Source organism: Crotalus tigris, unplaced genomic scaffold (genome assembly GCF_016545835.1).
Source record: "Crotalus tigris isolate CLP2741 ecotype Arizona unplaced genomic scaffold, ASM1654583v1 scf7180000024433.2000942, whole genome shotgun sequence".
Taxonomy (NCBI): domain Eukaryota; kingdom Metazoa; phylum Chordata; class Lepidosauria; order Squamata; family Viperidae; genus Crotalus; species Crotalus tigris.
Genome location: NW_024100601.1, coordinates 171,852 through 192,374, shown reverse-complemented (window position 1 = coordinate 192,374; position 20,523 = coordinate 171,852). Strand labels below are relative to the sequence as shown.

Here is a 20,523-nt window from a genome sequence, read left to right as displayed (position 1 = left end):
CTGGGGAGCATCGCGGTGGTGGACGTCGGCCGCGTCCTCGGAGCTCTTCGTGACTTGCTCTGAAGGGAAACGTGCTCGGGGGCTACTTTCCCCGGGAAGGAGCCTGAACCTTTGCCCGGAATGCGGGAAGAGAAGCCAGCCGCGCTCTCGGCTGGGAACCCCAAAGCTCCGCGCAGCTCTGCGGCTTCACAGCGGAACGGCCGGGGCGTCCCCGGACCCTTCGCGCATGCGTTGGAGCCTCCCGTCCCCTCCCTCGAGTCCCCGCCATGGCCGCTGCGGCGCTGCGGGTGAGCAAGCCCCCGTCGACCCCGGGGCTGCCGAGGAGGCACGAGCGGGTGGGGGGAGGAGGTGGGCCGGGCCTGACGTTCCGCTTCTCTCCCCGCAGCGCCTGAAGGAGGCCGCTCTGGTGCTTGGGGGCGGCGGCCTGATCTTCGCCGCGCACCTGGCCGCGAGGGGCGACGAGCGCTTCTACCGCCAGTGGCTGATGCCGGGCCTGCAGCGCGTGGTGGGGCCCGAGACCGCCCACCGGCTGGCGGTGTGCCTGCTCGCCTGGGGCCTCGCGCCCCGGCCCGGTCCGGCCGACTCGGAGGTCTTGGTACGGAGGGAGGGGGAGAGGGAGAGGGAGGGGGAGTGGGCGGCCGGGCCGGGCCTGAGCTTCTCTCCCCCGGGATTCCCCTTAGGAGGTCCGGGCTTTTGGGCGGCGATTTCGGAACCCGCTGGGACTGGCCGCTGGATTTGACAAGCACGGGGAGGCCGTGGACGGGCTCTTCAAGATGGGCTTCGGCTTTGTGGAGGTGGGGAGCGTCACGCCGGAGCCCCAGGAAGGCAACGCCAAGCCGCGGGTCTTCCGGCTGCCCGAGGACCAGGCCGTCATCAACAGGTGGGCGCTCCGGGGGAGAAGGGGGGGGGCTGGAGCACCTCCGCTACTCCGGCGGAGGGAAGGGCCCCCCGCCCTCCCTGAAGCTCTTCTGCCCACGCAGGTACGGGTTCAACAGCCAGGGCCACACGGTGGTGGAGCGCAGACTCCGAGCCCGGCAAGCCGCTCAGCGCCAACTCAGCGAAGGTGAGGCGGCAGCACCGCCGGGCCTTTTGGGCAGTCTAGGGATAGCTAGGTTTCCTCTGTCCTGACTGTTTATTTATTTACATTTCTTAACTACTCATCTCCCTCAGAAAGGGACTGGGTGATATACAGCAAAACGTTAAAATATAGAAGCAGAATATAGAAATTAAAAGTTTAGAAAATAACGAAATAGCAGAGTTGAAGGGACCTCAACTCTAAAGTGGCGAGACCCTATACCAGGGTTCCCCAACCCCTGGGCTGCAGCCCAATGTCAGGCTGCAGCCCATTGAGAACTGGCCTACGCAAGCAGTCCGTGAGTGCACGAAGTTGCATTTGTGCAAGTGGCACATGTGCCAAACCATCCCCTCCCCACGTTGCTGCCGCAGATCTGCAGAGCTGGAAACGCTGAAGACTGCTGCCCAGACCATTTCAAACAAAGGGCTGTCCAATCTCTTCCTAAAAACCTCCAGTGATGGGAAACACACAACTTCTGGAGGCAAGCCATTCTACTGATTAATTGTTCTAACTGTCAGGAAATTTCTACTTATTCCTAAGTTTGTTAGAAATTTGGAACTAAAAGGAGGCAAGGACAGTTAAAATCTTCTAGAAATTAGTTTAAAAGATGAAGGGAGGGCTCTTGGTACCATCCAGCTCCACAGGTATGTGCTCCTCTGAGGTCTCCATGCAAGGCCACAGAGCTATGTTTTTCCTTCGTGGAAGGCCAGGAGAGCGGAAGTCTATCTCGTCTCCAGAGGGAGGATATTCCACAGGCCAGGGCAGGGGCAACAGCAGAGAAGGGTCTCTTCTTAGATCCCACCAGTCGGATTTCTTTAATTGACAGGTCTATAACATACCTTTGTTGCTGACCAGATGGGACGGGCTGATGTAATGGGACAAAGTAGCTTGGGCCCATGCCATGTAGGACTTTATAAGTCACAACCAACATCTTGAATTGGACCTGGAAGAAAACAAATCCAATGCAACTCGTGGAACAAAATTATTACATGCCCTGTTTTTGGATATCCAGAATTTGTGCTGATGGGAGCAGAAGGGGGGAAGGGCTTTGAGTAATGTTTTCATTATCTAGGAGTGCCTTTAATTAGTGTTTGTTGTTTGAGGTAACAAGCAAAAAATGTGATTTCTGATAAGAACCAGTTCAGACTTGCTAAAGGCAAGATGTGTGCAAAGATTTGAAGTCTAGTAACTTGTGAACTGATTATAATGTGAGAAACACATCTCCCGAATATGAAATTGAGCATTAAAAAGATCATACTGAGTACTATGGGATGCTATGAAATGTTATATGGTACATATAAAGCTACTGAGCATGCTCGCAAGATTATAGACGAGTTAAATGACACTAACCAATGAAACACAATATGTTTGAAATGTATATAGTTAGTCCTCGACTTATGACCACAATTGAGCCCAAATTTCTTTTGCTAAGCAAAACATTTGTTAAGTTAATTTTGTCTAATTTTATGACATTTCTTGCCACAGTTGTTAAGTGAATCAATGCAGTTATTAAGATAGTAACACAAATGAATCTGGCTTCCCTATGGACTTTGCTTATAAGAAGGACACAAAAGTTGATTGCATGACACTGGGACCGCCATAAATATGAGTCAGTTGCCAAATATCTGAATTTTGATCACCTGACCATGGGGATACTGAAATGGTCATAAATCACTTTTTCAGTGCCATTGTAACTGTTGCAAGTCGAGGACTACCTGTATAAGGTGATTTCTTATCTTTCCAAGGGGTCTCTCACCTTGTGTCCGTAGGCCTATCTTCTTGTTTATACATAAATAAATACTAATCTACCTTTCCAACTCGGATCCTATTTGGGCTAAAGAATCTTGCCAATGTTTGCAGCTGACAGCATCGCCACATTCTGCTTCAGTTGAAACTTCCAGATAGTTTTCAAAGGGAACCCCATGTAGAGCAAATTGCAATAGCCCAGTTGCGAGATGACCAGGGCATGAGTGACCAGAAAGCCTCCCTATTCAGGAAAGGGTGTAACTGACGCACAACATAAAGTTAAGCAAAAGCCCTCCTGGCCACAACTGCCACCCGCTCTTCCAGCAGGAGCTGTAAATCCAGAAGGACCCCAAGTTATGCATGGGGTCTGTTTAGGGTGGTGCAACTCCATCCAAGACCAAAGGTGATAAACTCCTGGATACAGGAGGGGCCTGCTGCTTTGAGATTAAAAGTTCATTGCTGCTGCAAAGCTGTCATTATGCTGTCTGGGAGCCAAAGCCTGCCTGCCTGTTAGAATAGCCTTAAAGAGCTTAGGGTGCAGATGAAGGATCACTGTTCCAAAGGGGAGGTTGCTGAGTGCTCCTTGGCTCTTGTCCCCCATCAGCTTGAAAAACCTGTGAAGCTTGTTGTGCTCCCTTGATGCTGCTCTGCCTAGGGGGGAGAGGGGCTGCCTCTGCCTTCAGGGCTACTGCTGCATTTTATTTTCTTTGGTTTTAAGCGGGGATGCCCCTTGGAATAAATCTGGGCAAGAACAAGTGTTCTGTGGATGCAGCTGCTGACTACGTTGCAGGCGTTCGCGTTTTGGGTCCACTGGCTGATTACGTGGTGGTGAATGTTTCCAGCCCAAATACGCCAGGATTGCGGGCTCTGCAGAGCAGAGCAGACTTGCACCTCCTACTTACAAAGGTAGGGTCCTGCTTTGGGCCTGAAGGTTCTTCTTGCTTCCTTAGAAATCTCCCTGTTGGGGTGTTCTGTGTCCAGCAGATTGGCATGCACTTTGAACTGCTGCCTACTCGTATTCATTGAGCACTGTCCAAAAGAATATTGGGCCTCAATTAGGGAACAGCTCACTCATTGTTAGTGAATGCCTATTTCCCAGACTGGCCATCTTTGATGTCATCTGGTCTCCTGAGCATTGGAAACAGCTTTGTTTGAGTACAGCTCCTACTACTTCCCTTCCCAAGAGCATTTCATCTTATTGTGAGCCTCTCCATGTGCTAGGGTCCTGTTCTGCCTGTTGAAGAGATGGCCAAGGCCTGGAGCTTCAGTATTACCTTTGTTTCTGGCAGGTTCTTGCTGAGCGGGATTCTCTCCCAGGTAAGCACAAACCGGCTGTGCTGGTGAAGATTGCACCAGACCTGACAAGCCAAGAGAAACAGGACATTGCCAGGATTGTGAGTGAGGTACTAGGATAAGGGCAGACTGTCATTCCCTTTATTAGCTCTTGATTCTGTCAGCCTCTGCTCTGTTTTATCTGCATGCTGCTGGTCAGGGGGCATCTTCACTCCAAGGATTGGAAGGAACTGGGAACCATCTAATTCTGCCTTTGGCCTCCTTTTCCAGCTGGGCGTTGATGGACTGGTGGTAACTAACACTACCGTGGACCGTCCTGAGACCCTTCGTGGGGCTTCTTGCAATGAAGCAGGGGGACTGAGTGGAGCTCCCTTACGACAGCTCTCCACCCAGATGGTCAGCGACATGTATTCTCTCACCCAAGGTAACAAGATCAAGAAGAAGCATGAGGCAGTGGCGCCAGTTTCCTTTTCTATAAACCCTTCCTTCCTTCCTTCCTTCCTTCCTTCTCTTAGGCCGCATACCAATCATTGGAGTGGGTGGAGTCTGCACTGGCCAAGATGCCTTGGAGAAGATACGGGCAGGTGCCTCCTTGATCCAGATGTACACAGCCCTCACATACCATGGGCCACCTGTGGTTGGTGCCATAAAGCAGGAACTTGAGGCCCTTCTGAGGTGAGTGGAAAACTTCAGTTTCTTTTGGCATCAAACGTGTCATATCTGCGAGGGAAAAGCAGGCTCTCTTCCTTATCCCTGCTTCTCTTGGTAGAATGTCCACTCCGTTTCTGTTAATCACCATGTTAACACTTAATCAAACAAGAAAAAAGCAGGATTTTAATAAATCTTTTATTAATTGATTTAAAAATTGCCCCTAAATACTTATAACCTCAGGAGGATAGCACCCCAATCAGCCAGGTGAGCCCTAAAGGCAGAGAAGGTTCATATTCCGGAGTTCAGCTCATAGGAAACTATGAAAAATGCAAATTTCCCTTCCCCCTTCCTTTGGAGTTTTCACTCAGTATACCCAATTGGGTATTGGAAAATTAATTATTGTACTTAGAGTCATTGGAGAGGAAGACATTACTAGAGTAAAGAAGTACACATTGAGGAATATACATTGAAAGGAATTAGGTTCTTGAGAGAGCAGCCCAAGCAGGCGGGCAGTATTAATTAACTAATCAAGGAAATGGAACTTGTGAAGCAAAGAAAAACTGTTTAGGAAAAGATATTTTTCCAAGGGTTAATGTTTTCCTTTTTATCCCCAAGAGATAGAAGAAGAGTTCACATAATTCTGTTTGCCTTGAGCAGGGAACAAGGATTCCAGAGTGTTCAAGATGCTGTGGGAGCGGATCATAGCCTCTGAGGATTCCTGGCCAAGGATTAGTGTAACAAAAGGGATCCCGTGAACATCCTGGACCCAGCAGAAAGAGAGGACATGTATCATCTGAGATCCACTTTCTGTCCTTCATTAATGATTGGAGGGGGGATTTGGACCTTTCTTTTTTTTAAAAAAAAGACATGTAACAAGAGAGAAACGGGTGTTTGTTGGCATACATCCTCTCCTGGGGAAGTGTAAAAGCTAAAGAGCTTTCCTGATGTCATGAGACTGAGGCAAGCACAAGAAGGTAGAAATGTGTGAAAAAGTCAGCAAGGAACATAGTATCAGTGTTCCCTTTGTTGAATCTCAGTCTCTCTCACCCTGTAAGGTTGGGAGCCCTGTACATTGAGTAGAGGAAACCTGTTTTGTTGTTCAGCAGTTTTGGAGAAGGCACACAGTAGTTTTGGCTTTTCAAAAATAAAGCATTATTGAGATTGTTTCCTCTGGAAGTTATTTAATTTTGTCTTGAAACTTATGTCTCTAAGTCTATCTAGGATTCTAGGCAGTAGAAGATGCTGAGTCTTCTTTGAAGGGAATGCTTTATACCAGGTAAATTGCTTCAAAAATGAATCTATTAAGGGGTTGGTAACAAAATATTTATCTAAATTTATTGGCTACTCAATTCCTGTGTACTGGGTGGCGTACAAAACTATACATAAAAACATCTAGCACTGCCTTTCAAACTCAGGTACCTGAATGGCATGGAGCTGGAAAAAAAGCCTACTTCCTGAATTTGAGAGAGAAACAATATCTTTGCAAAATGCTTTTTCAACCTCTCAAACTGCAAGTACATCAAGCAAAGTGAAAAACATTTTATTAATGGGGTCAAGTTTTTACCTAGGGTACAGAATGATACATTCAATATACATGATCCACCAGAAAGCAACAAATCCAAAGACATGTCTAAGATGGGAGAAAAGAGATGCTATTGAAATAGACTGCATCTCCTCTTTTCCCTTTTTTTCTCTTGGGTTTGTTTCTGTAACACTAGCAGTCCTATTTGACTGATGAAAGGGGCTGATTTTCACACATCAAAGGGAATGGTTTTGGCTCAAAGGGAAAATATGGTTTCCTGCACTCCAGAGGAGGAGGCGCCCTAAAATGCTAATACAATATTACCTTTATTAATGTATTAGTAACAAAGTCCCAAATCCCAGGAAGTACTAGAAACATTAAATCAACAGGCAGCCTGGACTAAAATATTCTGCGAGCAAAACCAAATGGGCCGTTACTGACAACACCAGGCTTGGAGTCAAGGCCAGGTTTTCAAATGCTCCCAGAATTTCAGTTGAGCTAATATCTTTTAAAGAATGGCAGGAAACTTTTTTCACCCTTGACTCGGATTTGGCTCTTGCCCAGCACAGGGACAAGCCGCGCGGTCTTTCAGGTGGCATTTTTTGAGGAGGGACCGGCTCGGCCCGGGAGACCCGCCTAGCTTTGTGCCCAGGACACGGCCAAGGTCCCCTGCCGACTGGCCGATTCCGGTGCCCGAGAACAAGCAGAGAGCCCTGGCCACGCTGTGCATAAGGACCGGGCCGGAACCAGCCCACGCGACGCCGACCGAAGCTTCACGGATGAAGCGGTTGCCAGGCAATTCCAAGGCGGCGGAATCGCCTAGAACGGCCCTCCGCGGCTCTATAGCGGAAGGAGGAACAGGCCACCGCGGAGCATTCTGGGACGGCCGGCCCCGCTCCGTCCGGAAGAGGAAGCGTCGCGCAGGGGCCCATGGAGGAGCGCGAGGAGGCGGCGGCGGCGGAGGCCTCGCTGCACCGGCTGGCCGGGCTAGCGCCCGAGGAGCAGGTGGGGGGGCTGGTGCTGGTCAAACGGCGCAGCGCCGCCGAGGAGCAGCACGTCTTCAAGATCCCGGCGCCGCGCGCCTCCCTGCTGGGCCTCGACCTACTGGCCGCCCAGAAGCGTCGCGAGCGGGAGGACCGGCCCGCCAAGAGGCCCCGCGGCGGGGCGGCCGAGGAGGGCGGGGGCGAGCCGCCCCGGCAGCCGCCGGAGGAGGCGGGCGACGGGACGGAGCGGGGCAGCCGCCGGCGCAGGGACAGGTGAGCGGGGCGGGCGGCGGTTCGCCGGGGCTCCGGGGCCGCCCGGCAGGCCGGCTGATCTCCCGTCCCTCCTCTGCAGGCAGTATCGCTCGGCCCAGGTAGAGACGCCGTCGCACCCGGGGGGCGTCAGCGAGGGCTTCTGGGAGCGCAGCCGGCAGCGGGAGCGGGAGCGGCGGGAGCAGGGCGTCTTCGCTTCGTCCAAGGAGAAGGAACGTCGGAGGGAGCAGGAGCGCAAGCGGGAGCAAGGTGAGCCCGAGCCCGGCGTCGGCCCCCCGGGGCCCTCCGCCCCCGCTGCTGACCGGCCTTTCTCCGCAGAGACCCGCGATTGTTGCCGGCGCAGCGCCCGCGCCGAGAAGGAAGGCTCTTCGGAGAGGAGCAGGAGCGCCCCGAGCAATGAGCCGGAGAGCCCACGGCAGCCGCCCAAAGGTGCTTGGTGTGGGGAGCCCGCCTGACACGGAGGGGGACGGCTTTGCCCCTCGCTCGCTGGCTCGCTCACTCGTTCCTTTCCGGTGCTCAGATGCAGCCACGCCATCGCACTCGAGCTGGGAGGAGGAAGACAGCGGTTACAGCGGATCCCGCCGCTCCCAGTGGGAGTCTCCTTCCCCATCTCCCTCCTGCCGGGACGCCGAGCGGAGCCACCGGAGCCCTCCTCAGCCTCGCGAGAACGAGAAGCGGGGAGACCGCGATCGGTATGGTGGGGGCTAATGGCTCACAATGGCGCTGCGCTGCGCCTGAGCGGGGGCTGGGCTGGGCTGGTTGGGCAGCAAGAGTTGTGAGTGTGAGCTTTGCAGTGGTTGCCCTTTGCAGGTCCAGCAGGAGCAAGTGTCCTGAGGAGACTCCTTTGCTCACCCCTACTTACAAATACAACGAGTGGGCTGACAACCGAAGGCATTTGGGTGGGCCCCCTTGGCTCTCCAGAGGCAGGGGTAAGATAAAGGTTGCAGAATGGGGAGAGGCCCGGGTTTGCTTTATTCCTAGGTAGAATTGGCATCTCACCAGATTTGTTTCTAGGGAGATGTGAGGATGGGGAAGACAGCATTGCATTTGAAACAGAGGAAGAACAGCAGCAATGGGAAGACGATCAGCGGGTGAGTTGGCAGCTTTAAGCCCTCGGGTGACCTCTTGGTTACCTTGCTATTTGAGGCAAAATGGCTGAAAGGAGAGAAACGGAGCAAGAAACTTCAGAATGAGACCAAAGCAAACCTTGGATTGACAAACTGAGGTGACTGTGGCTGCTTTTCGCTTTCTAAGTGCGGGCTATGGGTGTGATCAACCCTTAGGAAGAGACCTCTCCCTGGGGCTTGGAGATCTCTTTTTGCCTCTCTGGGTGAAACGGCTGTGTGTGTTTGTGTGTGTGTGTGTGTGTAATCAGGAAATCAGTTTGCAATTCTTTGTAGTGTTGAGGAAAGGGTTTCTTTCCTGAGGGGAGGGGGAACTGTTGTGATGCTAACATCCGATGTTATAGCAGCATTGACAGCTATGAACAGCACAGCAGAAGATACCTTGTTTTTTCTCTGGGGAGACTTTATAACCATTTTTGCCTCTACTCAGCAAGCTGATCGGGACTGGTATATGATGGACGAGGGCTACGATGAGTTCCACAACCCCCTGGCTGCCTCCTCAGAGGAGTACGTGAGGAAGCGTGAGCAGCACCTGCAGAGGCAAAAGCAGACACGCATCTCAGCTCAGCGCAGGCAGATCAATGAGGTAGGGCAAGGCAGGGGCATGCTAGGTTGAGGGGGCCTGGGGCTCAGCTGTGATCCAGAAGCAGAGGGTCCACTTGTTCTCTACCATTGCTGTGAGCCCCACAAGGCCTGCTTGGGAGCTGCTGCCTGATTTAACCTTCTGTTTGGCAGGATAATGAGCGCTGGGAGACCAACCGCATGCTGACGAGTGGTGTGGTGCATCGGCTGGAGGTGGAGGAGGACTTTGAGGAGGATAATGCTGCCCGGGTGCATCTTCTGGTGCACAACCTGGTACCTCCTTTTCTTGACGGGCGCATTGTTTTCACCAAGCAGGTGAGGTGACGTGATGCTGGGGGGGGGGGAGGAGCAATGGACATTTGTTGCCTTAAAATTATCCCTTTTTTCATTCTTTCCAGCCTGAGCCCGTCATCCCTGTCAAAGATGCCACCTCTGACTTGGCTATTATTGCCCGCAAAGGCAGCCTGCTGGTGCGGAAGCACCGGGAGCAAAAAGAGCGAAAGAAGGTGCTGTCTGAGTCTCTTGCTGTGTGGGTGCTGGTGGGTCCCCGACTCCTTCCTGGAGAGCTGGTTTGGCCTAGTGGTGAAGACAATAGCCTAGAAAGCGGGAGACCATGAGTTCAAGTCCAGCCTTAGGCCAGCCTCTCAGCCCATCCCACTTTAAAGAATTGTTGTGGGAGTTAATTAAAGGAGGAAGGTGTGGTTGATATGTTCAGTGCCTTGAGCTGTTTGTAAGAATAATAAAGGTGAATTTAAGGAAAATAATAAGCAAAACAAATAATACAATCTCTCCTGAACCATTAGTAGGGAAGGCAGGTACAGTGCTCAAGTGGTTCGTAGAACATATTAAAGTAAGGGGACCAAGTTTAGTTGTGTAAGCTGAGGGAAATCCTGAAGCAGGAAGCTGGAGGGGGGGCACTGAATGATGAGGAATCCATGATCTGGAGAGAAATGTACCATCCTCCAGGTGGGGTAGCACTCTCACCAAAGAGCTTCGGCTGGCAGCCAGTTGAAGCTGAGCAAAGACTCCTGTAGCTCCGGCTTCCATTACTGGTGGAAGCCAGAGCTATAGGAATTTTTGCTCAACTTCAACTGGCTGCCAGCCAAAGCCTCATTTGAGGAAGGAAGTCTAGGTTCTTGTCACCTTCTAGTGAGGGTGCTGTAATGTGTTGCCCAAGGGGCGGCAGCCCCTGAAGGTTACTTTCTGTGATTGGGATGCAGCAGGTAAGAGCTGCTGTTTGTGTATAGCACCTAAGTTGCTATACACAAATGCAGCATTGTTTACTGGAAGCTTTTGAGATATCATTTGAAAGATGCTCCTACCTGGTTCAGAGGCCAGGTACATGTGGGACCAGTTGTTTCAAATTGATCCTATGCAGCTTCCTCATCCCAGTATTAGTGCTGTGGGATCTTGTCTTAGAGGATTTAAGGAGCAGCAAGAAAGGAGCATTTTTCTCTAATAGTGCCTCTTGCTGGAGATGGACGGCTGACTTTAACATTGAGAACTCTTGTTCAGAAGGGCATTTTGGGGCCTGTGTCTGTCCAGTAATGGCTCATTTAATTGACTTTGGTTTATATTAGCTGCAACTATATTCAATTGATTTCTTGCTTGGTAAGAGATTTCTGTCACTGCATGGGCTTGGCTCCTACCATTAGTTTCTTATTACCAGGCTTGGGATTCTGCAGGAGTGAACCACGGGCAGGCATAACTGCTTGGTGTTGCTTTTGTAGGCCCAGCACAGGCACTGGGAGCTGGCAGGTACGAAACTTGGGAACATAATGGGCATAAAGAAGGAAGAGGAGGAGGAATCAGGGCAAATCCTGGCTGAGGATGGCACGGTGGATTACAGGTAGGATGGAGGTCAGTTGTAAAGATCTGGTTGGGGGGGGGGAGAGTGACCTGACAAGGGATGAAAAGCTCTGAACCCTCCCCTTGCAGGACAGAACAGAAGTTTGCTGGACATGTGAAAGAGAAAAGTGAGGCAAGCAGCGAGTTTGCCAAAAAAAAGTCAATTGTGGAGCAGAGGCAGTACTTGCCCATCTTTGCTGTTCAGCAACAGCTTTTGACAGTTGTCAGGTCTGTACTTCCCTCCCTTTCTCCTCCAGCCTTCACCAAGACTTCTCTTGGAACAGACAGTGGGATGGGAGAGCAGTGTCCTACTGAAGCCAGTGCTACACTATCGCGTATCCAGTAAATTCTGGTATAAGTCCTGGCAAATAAAATGATGCAGAATGCCTGTATTAAACAGTGTAGGGAATATCAAGGCATTTTGTAAATTTAAAAATCCAGGAGGGGGTAAAGGTGTTTATGCAGCACCGTTGCAGCCAGTGACAGAGCTTGCTACCTCCTGACAGAGACAACAGCATTGTGATTGTGGTGGGAGAGACGGGCAGTGGCAAAACAACGCAGTTGACACAGTACCTACACAAGGATGGCTACACGGACTATGGAATGATTGGCTGCACACAACCACGCCGAGTGGCGGCCATGTCCGTGGCTAAGCGTGTTAGTGAGGAGATGAATGTGGCCCTTGGGGAGGAGGTGAGTGCAGCAGGCCAATGGGCATCTGGAGGAGGCCGTGGGTTAGCTTCCTTCACTAAGAGGCCAGCTGAGGGCTATGGGGCCTGGGCCCTTTCTGGCCTGCTTGGTGAGTTCAGCCTGTTGGCCTTGTGTCTGGGCCAGGTGGGCTATGCCATCCGCTTTGAGGACTGCACTTCCGAGAACACTGTGATTAAGTACATGACGGATGGGATCTTGCTTCGGGAGTCTCTACGTGAAGCTGACCTTGATCACTACAGCGCCATCATCATGGATGAGGCTCACGAACGCTCGCTTAACACAGATGTGCTGTTTGGCCTCCTGCGAGAAGTAGGTGCAGGGTGGGTTTTGCCTGGGGTTTCTGGCAGGGCTCCTGTAGTGGATGAAACATAACATGCCCCCCCCCCCGGCTCATTCGTCTGTTCACGTTCAACACCACCTAAAAGTGGTGTGTGTGCAACTGGGTATCGAAGAGTAGATAATAAGGTGGAGCTGGGACCAAGGCTGAAATTGGCCCTTAGTAGGCAAACCTAGGCAAGTTGATATTCTTCCAGCCCCACTTTTAATCTCCCAGGAAGCCCGGGGGGGGGGGGCTTGTAAACATCCTGGGTGTGGCCGGCCAATTGGTGGTAGTGGTGGTGGCAGCAGCAGTTGTGAGCAAGCAGCTCCAGCTTCTCTTGGGAGCTGTGGGCATTTCACTGGAGCCCAGAAACTGCCTGTGTCATGGTTCCGATAGATGAAACCCTTTAAAAGAACTTTGGGGCATTGTTTTTCTTAAAGAATCTTTTATTTGGGAAACAAAGTATCGGCACTGCATAGTTGAACCCAAAAACTAAATTCCCTTCCCCCTAATACAAAGTAACAAAGTGCAATTCCCACCCCCAATAAACTGTCATAAATCACATTCCCCAATTAGCTTAAAGCATGGGCTTTCTCCTTAGCTCCACAGCAGCCAAAACCTTATCAGCTTGTTCTTGGGTTCCCACCACAGTGTTGTGTTATGGCTAGCTGAGCTTACATTCCAACCTCCCCCCCCCTTCTCTGCTGCACCTAATTTCTAAAGTAAGAAAAAGCATGTTAAAGAAATAGAGAAAATGGCTGCATTTTCATCAGTTGTGAAAGCAGGAACATCCAATGTTAGCAGTGTTGACAGCCTGATCCTGAAGTGCCTGAATGGGAAGATGTTGCATCTTTCCAATTGTATGTCTGAAGCCCTCTTTGATTTTATCCTAAGAGGGCCAGCTTCTTGTTGAAAAAACTGCTAATGTAGAACATTGTCATCCATTTTGAGGGCTCAGAGGACTGAGGGATAAAGAGTTCCTTGCTTTTGTTTCAGTGAAAGTGACCCTGGGCCCGCTCAGGTCCTTCACCTGTTTAGGCTCACCTGTTTAGGCTGTAATTGCCAACCTCGCTCAGCCTTTATCCATTCAGCAGTATGGCAGCATTGCCGTAGGTAGCAACCCAGAGCCCTCTAGAGATGCTGCTTCTAACAGCCTGGCTTTATAGGCCCTTCAGAGCAGATTTGTCAGCCATACCAGGCAGACGAGACAGGAAACATGACCAAATGAGCTCATTCTTTTATTGTTAAGGTTATATTAACAGTCTTGAGAGTCAGCTTTGCCTGCCGTCACCTTTACAGTTTATGAACTCAGGGAGGGTCCCTTCTGAGCCTCTTGTTCCACCCCCTGTGCAGCTGGGGGGGGGGGAAATGAGGCTCCTTCCTTTCCCATTCCCTAGGCAGCATTTCTTCACCTGTCTCCAAAGGTCTTTCCTGTGTATCAGTGGTCTTATTCAAAGCAACAGTTTCATGGGCTGCTTCTTAAATATAGTATGCTACAGGGTCTCCTGCCTGAGCAGAGGGAAGGTTGGACTAGAAGACCTACAAAGTCCCTACCGAATAGGTATTTGTTCTTGTTTAGGTCTTTCTCTGTCAGGGTGTTTTTAGTACAATCTTCAGAATGAATCTTTGCTCCACAAATGACTAGGAACTCCTCCTAAAGTTAATGTGGCCAGCCTCAGCCATACTCTGTGTAGTGCTGCTAGGTCAGAAGAAAGTGAGCACAATTGGTTAAAATGCATTGGCTGCCCATTTCAATACTTTGTTATATTGGGGGTTGCAAAGAGGCAGCTGATCAGAAGCAATCTATTACATGATCAGCCATGATATCTTTTGCTAGGAAATTGAAGTGGTGAATCCCTTGAGAACCGAGAAGCAAATGTTTGCTTCTGAAACTTTCATTGGGCAAAAGGAAGAAAGAATGCAAAATGAGTGGCTGCAAATTTGGGATTTTCATATGGCTCTTTGGCAACAATCTTGTCCTTTCATAGGTGGTAGCCCGGCGCTCAGATCTCAAGCTGATCGTTACCTCAGCCACCATGGATGCAGAGAAGTTTGCGTCTTTCTTTGGAAATGTGCCCATCTTCCACATTCCAGGTCGCACTTTTCCTGTTGACGTTCTCTTCAGCAAGGTATGGGGATAATCAGAGGCCTGGACTCGGATGTTCAGCTGACAGCTGGATGAGTGCATCAGCCTCTTTTTTGCTCTTTCAGACTCCACAAGAAGACTATGTGGAGGCAGCAGTGAAGCAGGCCCTGCAGGTCCACCTCTCCAGTGCCCCTGGAGATATCCTCATTTTCATGCCAGGCCAGGAGGACATTGAGGTAAGTCCATCTGTGGGCGTGTTTAAGATCCTAGTCAGCCCCGTAATGCACATATATTCGCCTCACTTCGTCCTGCAGGTCACGTCTGAGCAGATTGTGGAACATCTGGAAGAGCTGGAAAATGCTCCTGCCCTAGCCGTGCTACCAATCTACTCTCAGCTACCCTCAGATTTGCAGGCCAAGATCTTCCAGAAGGTACAGCCTCCTGCCTTTCCACTAGTGACAATCTCGGATTTACTTAGCAATGGTAACTGGAAGCTTGAAGAGTCTATCACGGTTTCTGCCAAACTCAAAATTAGAATAGTTGGCAAGCAGCCTGATTTGCAGCAAAAGTGAGAGTCCTGGGAATAGATGGATTTTGTGCCATTGCTTGAGAAGTCAAACATCTTTCTCTTCTTAGGAAGTAGAAACTAGAAGCTTTTTGAGGATACAGGCCATTTCAATCAAAGGGATTGTTAAGCCTTTGCAGTACTTAGCTTCTGAAAGCAAAGATGCTGGAGTTAAAAGCCATCCCCTCAGGGCCTTTCCTTGGGGGAAGCTGAGTGTTTCAAAGTTGCTGATGAATTGGCAGCTGCATCTTGAAACTTGGATTCTTGGCAGGCACCAGATGGAGTCAGGAAGTGTATTGTGGCAACCAATATTGCAGAGACCTCGTTGACAGTTGATGGGATCATGTTTGTGATTGACTCCGGATATTGCAAACTGAAGGTAAAGGAAGCGTGCTTAGGGAACATGTAAAATCCTAGGGATGAAGCCCTGACTTACCCTGCTTACCCTACATCTCAGGTCTTCAATCCACGGATTGGCATGGATGCTCTGCAAATTTATCCAATCAGCCAGGCTAATGCAAATCAGCGCTCTGGCCGAGCCGGAAGGACAGGCCCAGGTCAGTGTTTCAGGTAGGACTTGTACGTATCCAAAGGGTCTCCTTGCAGTGAGAGGGTGCTGCAGTGAATGCTTGGTTGCAGCTGCCAAATCTGGTTCTCCTGCTGTGGCTTAGGCTGCTCCATTTAGGTGGTTTCTCTCTTTCCCGAGCAGACTGTACACCCAAAGTGCATACAAGAATGAACTGCTGAGCACAACTGTCCCCGAGATCCAGCGTACCAATCTGGCCAACGTGGTGCTGCTTCTCAAGTCTTTGGGGGTGCAGGACCTGCTGCAGTTCCACTTTATGGATCCCCCTCCAGAAGACAACATGCTCAACTCAATGTACCAGCTGTGGATTCTTGGGGCACTTGATAACACAGGTTGGGTGGAACAACCTTTGCCCCATATGTGTGTGTGGGGGGGGGGGTTGTGCTTCTTCTGTGGGGCTTGGCTCAGAAGATCACTGTCCCCCCCAGGTAGTCTGACATCGACTGGACGCCTGATGGTGGAGTTTCCCCTTGATCCAGCCCTCTCCAAGATGCTGATTGTTTCTTGTGATATGGGCTGCAGTTCTGAGATCCTGCTGATTGTCTCCATGCTCTCGGTCCCAGCCATTTTTTACCGGCCAAAGGTGGGTCAGGGACTCTTTAGGTCTTTGGTCTCAGGAGTGGTCTTCCCGATCTGTCACTTTTCTTTCTGCCGTCTCTCTGCAGGGTCGGGAGGAAGAAAGCGACCAGGTGCGAGAAAAGTTTGCTGTTCCCGAGAGCGACCACTTGACTTACCTCAATGTTTATCTGCAGTGGAAAAATAATAGTTATTCCACGCTCTGGTGCAACGAGCACTTTGTTCACGCAAAGGCCATGCGCAAGGTGGGCGTTGGGGCAGGCCCAAGAGGCGCCAGCCGGGCGCAGAGCAACCCTGGAGGGAGCTGAACCTGCTCTGGCCCTTGCCTTCCAGGTGCGGGAGGTGCGGGCGCAGCTGAAGGATATCATGGTGCAGCAACACATGAGCCTGGCTTCCTGTGGCACTGACTGGGATGTGGTCCGCAAGTGCATCTGTGCTGCTTACTTTCACCAGGCTGCAAGACTGAAGGTGAGGAGGGGCTCTTGGCTCCCTGTGCTGCTCCCCTGCACCTGCCCCATCTGTTGCATCCCCCACTCCCAAGGTGGCCTTGCCACTTGCTGGGCTCGTTTCCTCTCCCATCGTCCTCAGCCAGATTCATTTTTGGGAGTCTCAGAAGGTGCAGGTCAGGTCTGGATCCAGCCCCAAGGAAGCTTCATTTTATTTATTTATTAATCAAATTGATATACAATAGCCACCCATCTCATTGGAAGTGACTCTTGGCAGCAGAAAATAATAAAACCAAAACGTAAAAACAGTTGTTAACAAAACACTCATTATAAAAATATAAACACCCATTATTAAAAATCAAACCACACAAACACACACACATACACAGAGCGCAACCACAATAGGGAAGCCACCTTAAAAGGTCCCACATTTACTAAGACCCCAAGCCTGAAGACATAACCAGGTTTTGAGGACATCCCTGAGGGATAGAGCTAACTTTAGGGGTGGGGGGAAAGGTTGCATAAAGGGGCACGATCGCAGAGAAGGTCCGACTTCTGGTACCCTTCAAATGTAGGCCCCTCATATGAACCCTGTGGCCCTCTCCGTCAGGCATTCCCTTGGATAACCCAGCCCCAGTCCATGAAGGAATGTTCTCCTGGAATGCCATGTTCAAAATCCCATGATCCTGTCTCAGCATGGAAGATTAATTACAGATTTTCCGCATCGCTTGCACCCAAGTGCTTGGCCCCCTTTTCTCTAGTGTCTTCTGGCTGTTCCAGGCCGGTTTTGTGTTCAGGTTGATTTCCTAAAACAGTTAAAGGCCTACAAAGGAACTGGGGCCAGGCAACACTGACCTTCCTGCTCTGCTGCAGGGCATCGGGGAATACGTCAACATCCGCACGGGGATGCGCTGCCACTTGCACCCTACCAGCTCGCTTTTTGGGATGGGCTACACTCCCGACTATATTGTCTACCATGAACTGGTGATGACTACCAAGGTGAGGGGATGCCTTGGGAGAAAGGGGCCTGCAGCTTATGATGCTGGCAGATATGGGTGGACCTGTTTTTCTCCATTACGGGCTCCCTCACCTCTGCCTTTACCCTGCAGGAGTACATGCAGTGTGTCACAGCTGTGGATGGTGAATGGCTGGCTGAATTGGGGCCCATGTTCTACAGCATCAAGCATGCTGGCAAGTCTCGTCAGGTGAGAATGAGCTGCTGAGGGAGCATCTAGTTGCTCCAAAAGAAAGCCAGCTGGATCTGATTCTGGCAGACTGCAGTTCTTGCTTGGAAATACTTTTTTTAAAAAATACCCCTGCTCATCAATCAAGATATAAACATCAAGTCTATGTAACAGCATTTGGGGAAGACGGATGACGTCTTGCGTGGCTGCTTGTTCTATTCCAGGAGAGTCGGCGGCGAGCCAAGGAAGAAGCCTCTGCCATGGAAGAAGAGATGGCTCTCGCAGAAGAGCAGCTCCGGGCCCGCAGAGAAGAACAGGAGCGCTGCAACCCAGTGGGCAGCGCCAGGTATGGCCCCGTGGGCTTCTCTTCCGGGGGGGGGGAGGGGAAGTCCCAAGCCTGGCGTAGTCTGCTCTCTTCAGCCTCCTGTTTGTGCCCCTTTTTGCAGATCCACAAAGATTTATACACCAGGGCGCAAGGAGCAAGGCCGGCTTGCCACCCCTCGCCATACACCAGCGCGCTTTGGCCTCTAGCCATGGACATCTCTGCATTATATATAGCTTTGCGTTGGCTCTGTTGGCCGGATCCTTCTGCTGCTGAGATCAGGATATCATTTTATTGTTTATATAAACATTGTTGCTCCTGGACTTTTTTGGTGGCTGTTTTGGTGTCAACAGAATGGGTCTTTTTTTCAAGCAAGGGTGGTGCTCTGGTAGAAGTGGTACATCATGACAGCTGCTACGGATGGGGCATTTAGACAAGTTGTCTCGATAGCAAAACCGGGTCTGCAGGAAGGGGTCACTGCTGGCTGTAGACCAGCTTTTCTGGACATGGCTTACCTTCACTCTGGATCTGCCTTCTCTAGCTTTGGCCCCTGGAAAGGTGGATGAGTGTAATGGGAGTAAAAGCGCTTGTTCACAACAGAAGTATGTGCCAGAGTTGTCGCAGTACAGCCTGCGGCTCCAAATCATTGTTATGGAGAGCCTGCAACCAGAGACACCCAATATTTACTGGTGCTCGCCAGGCCAGGCCAGGCCAAACCCTTCCTAGTCCAACCCATCCTATTCCAGCATTCTATTTCTCTTGGTTCATTTTCCTCTTCTACTTGCAATCAGGAACTGGAGACCCAATTCCATCTGTTACCTTGCAGCCTCTTTTTGGATGTAGGCTGCCCAATTGGGAAGTAATAAAGTTTCAGCAAGATCAAGACCTCTTTTGTTAAGATGCTCTCCCTAAAGAACTCCAATCCCCCTCTAAAACCATCCATCTCTCATCATTTCCAGTGCAGATCAGTGTGTTTAAGAGTCAGCTGCAATAAAGAGGGTTCTGTGGGAGCAGGTCAAAATATGCTTCCTTTAGGCCAGCGGTCCCCAACCTTTCCAGCTCCATGGACTGGCAACGAGAGAGAGGGGATGGTTTCATGCACTCACCCGCTACTTGTGTGGCCCAATTCCCAACAGGTTGCAGACTGGTTCCAGTCTACGGACCGGGGGTTGGGGACCCCTGCTGTAAGTAATCTCCCTCTTCCTCTGCTACTTGACCAATCAAGGAAATCGGGAGGTGGGCTGTAATTGGGCATCATCTGCTCTCTTGCCAGTCTCTAGTGGTTCATGGCACTCACCTTGATGCGCTCACATATAATGCGCTTTTCATTGACTTCATTCTTCAGCTGTTGGTTGTCCTCTTGCAGCCTCTCCAATAGTTGATGCAGAAGGCTGTGGGAGGAAGAAGGGGTGCAAAGAACCTAGGGGTTAAATAATCCTAACTTTCATAATCACTGCAGATGCTTGGAATTTAAAGGTGCCCATAGCTGGTTTTCAATCCATCCTAAACGAAGCATGTACATGGTCTGATTTCACCAAGGGGGGGTGTGTGTGTGTGCGTGAAGGAATCCCACAAATACTCCCCTCACCTCCACCCCAGCACCAAAGAGCAGCTTTTCTCACTCACTCTCTCTCGCCAGTGAGCTGGGCAATTTGCTTGATCTGCATTCGGAGTTTATGGCCCAGCTCCTCATTCATCTGCCTGTAATGAAAGGATGATGCTGAGGAAGCAGACGGCACTTCCCCTTTGCCCCAAATTCACCTCTAGCAAACAGCAGAAGCACCCATCTCTTTTGGGTTGTCCTCTGCTCACTTTTGACACTCACTTTTGCTCCTTTACCCACTGGCGAACATTGGCCAGCACCAGCTCGCTCTCCTGGTGTAGCCAGTGGTGGCCAGCACGGGATGCCTCCAAGGAGATTTGTAAAGATTCTATCTGCTGGGTGAAGGAAAAAGCAATCTGGGTTGGTTGCCATGCTGTGGTCCAGAGTGCTCCCTCAAAGGACCTTCCAAATCTGCTGCAAATGACCAGCCAAGGAGAGCAGGGAAGGGTTAGAGACCAGAGTATGCTCTTTAGAGCCATCACCCCTTCAGCCACCCTCTGAGCGAAATGAAGGGGCTCCATCTACAGCGAGCTTCTGGTTTGATTCCTGCCCACCTTTAGGGAGTAACAGGACCTTGACTGACCATCACTGTTTCCCCCTTCTGCCCTGTTGGGTGGAATGCATGGGACAGCAGGCAAGGAAGGGGGAAATGCAAGAATTATTTCCTTTTGGAGATCTCCTTGAAACAGGCCAGTGGAGAGGACAGACGAGAGGTCATTTCTCTCCCCAGTCCATGGTTGCCCTCGGGGCCAGGCAGCACATGGAAGGAAGAGTGGGGAGTCTGAGCTACAAATAACGGTGGAATGGTGGAGAGTGTGCAGCTAAGACGTGCTGGTGCTAGGAAGATAAATAGGGAACTAGTGATGCTTGTAGTCTCTAAATTGGCTATGGCATCCAGCACTTAGAGGGGTGGCAGGGCCCACCCCACTCGCCCTATCCCCCCCCCCCCCCGTCCTCCATGCAATGCCAGCTGGTGGCCTCGTGCCTATTTGCCAGAACTGCTCCTGCCAAACAAGGGCAGGCAAAACTTG

The 20,523-nt window shown here is 50.8% G+C and overlaps 3 protein-coding genes across 18 annotated transcripts in view; 2 read left to right on the top strand and 1 right to left on the bottom strand.

Moving 5' to 3' along the window:
* Positions 1-5,931, top strand: DHODH (dihydroorotate dehydrogenase (quinone)). Of its 4 annotated transcripts, none has more exons than XM_039331069.1 (9): positions 1-287; positions 386-595; positions 681-880; positions 981-1,063; positions 3,612-3,727; positions 4,043-4,138; positions 4,385-4,538; positions 4,630-4,789; positions 5,423-5,931. In XM_039331069.1, exons 1-9 carry the CDS (start codon positions 267-269, stop codon positions 5,475-5,477), a joined length of 1,095 nt encoding a protein of 364 aa, XP_039187003.1. In that variant the 5' UTR covers positions 1-266; the 3' UTR covers positions 5,478-5,931. The 4 variants fall into 4 exon arrangements, with proteins under 4 accessions (XP_039187003.1, XP_039187001.1, XP_039187002.1 ...); XM_039331067.1 differs by having other exon boundaries at positions 19-287; positions 3,540-3,727; XM_039331068.1 differs by having other exon boundaries at positions 62-287; positions 4,111-4,224.
* Positions 5,932-7,149: 1,218 nt separating this feature from the next.
* On the top strand, positions 7,150-18,768 carry DHX38 (DEAH-box helicase 38). 2 transcript variants are annotated; one of them, XM_039331052.1, is made up of 26 exons: positions 7,150-7,543; positions 7,623-7,789; positions 7,859-7,969; positions 8,061-8,232; positions 8,351-8,469; positions 8,555-8,631; positions 9,095-9,250; positions 9,400-9,561; positions 9,645-9,752; positions 10,977-11,095; positions 11,185-11,322; positions 11,601-11,787; positions 11,929-12,114; positions 14,113-14,253; positions 14,336-14,446; positions 14,525-14,641; positions 15,047-15,154; positions 15,233-15,345; positions 15,485-15,693; positions 15,790-15,944; positions 16,027-16,182; positions 16,271-16,405; positions 17,257-17,382; positions 17,493-17,588; positions 17,792-17,913; positions 18,014-18,098. In XM_039331052.1, the coding sequence occupies exons 1-26, from the start codon at positions 7,218-7,220 to the stop codon at positions 18,096-18,098; spliced, it is 3,702 nt and encodes a 1,233-aa protein (XP_039186986.1). In that variant the 5' UTR covers positions 7,150-7,217. The 2 variants fall into 2 exon arrangements, with proteins under 2 accessions (XP_039186986.1, XP_039186985.1); XM_039331051.1 differs by having other exon boundaries at positions 7,623-7,969; positions 18,014-18,768.
* PMFBP1 (polyamine modulated factor 1 binding protein 1) overlaps positions 18,417-20,523 on the bottom strand; it is a 23,601-nt gene continuing 21,494 nt past the window's right edge. For 11 of the 12 annotated variants that reach the window (XM_039331059.1, XM_039331056.1, XM_039331058.1 and 8 more), the window contains 4 exons: positions 19,715-19,827; positions 19,516-19,590; positions 19,187-19,280; positions 18,417-18,549 (listed from right to left, as the gene is read on the bottom strand). In XM_039331059.1, the coding sequence (XP_039186993.1) occupies positions 18,481-18,549; positions 19,187-19,280; positions 19,516-19,590; positions 19,715-19,827 (351 nt within the window). In that variant the 3' untranslated portion in view covers positions 18,417-18,480. The remainder of the gene's footprint in view (positions 18,550-19,186; positions 19,281-19,515; positions 19,591-19,714; positions 19,828-20,523) is intronic. The other variant, XM_039331054.1, reaches the window with a different exon arrangement.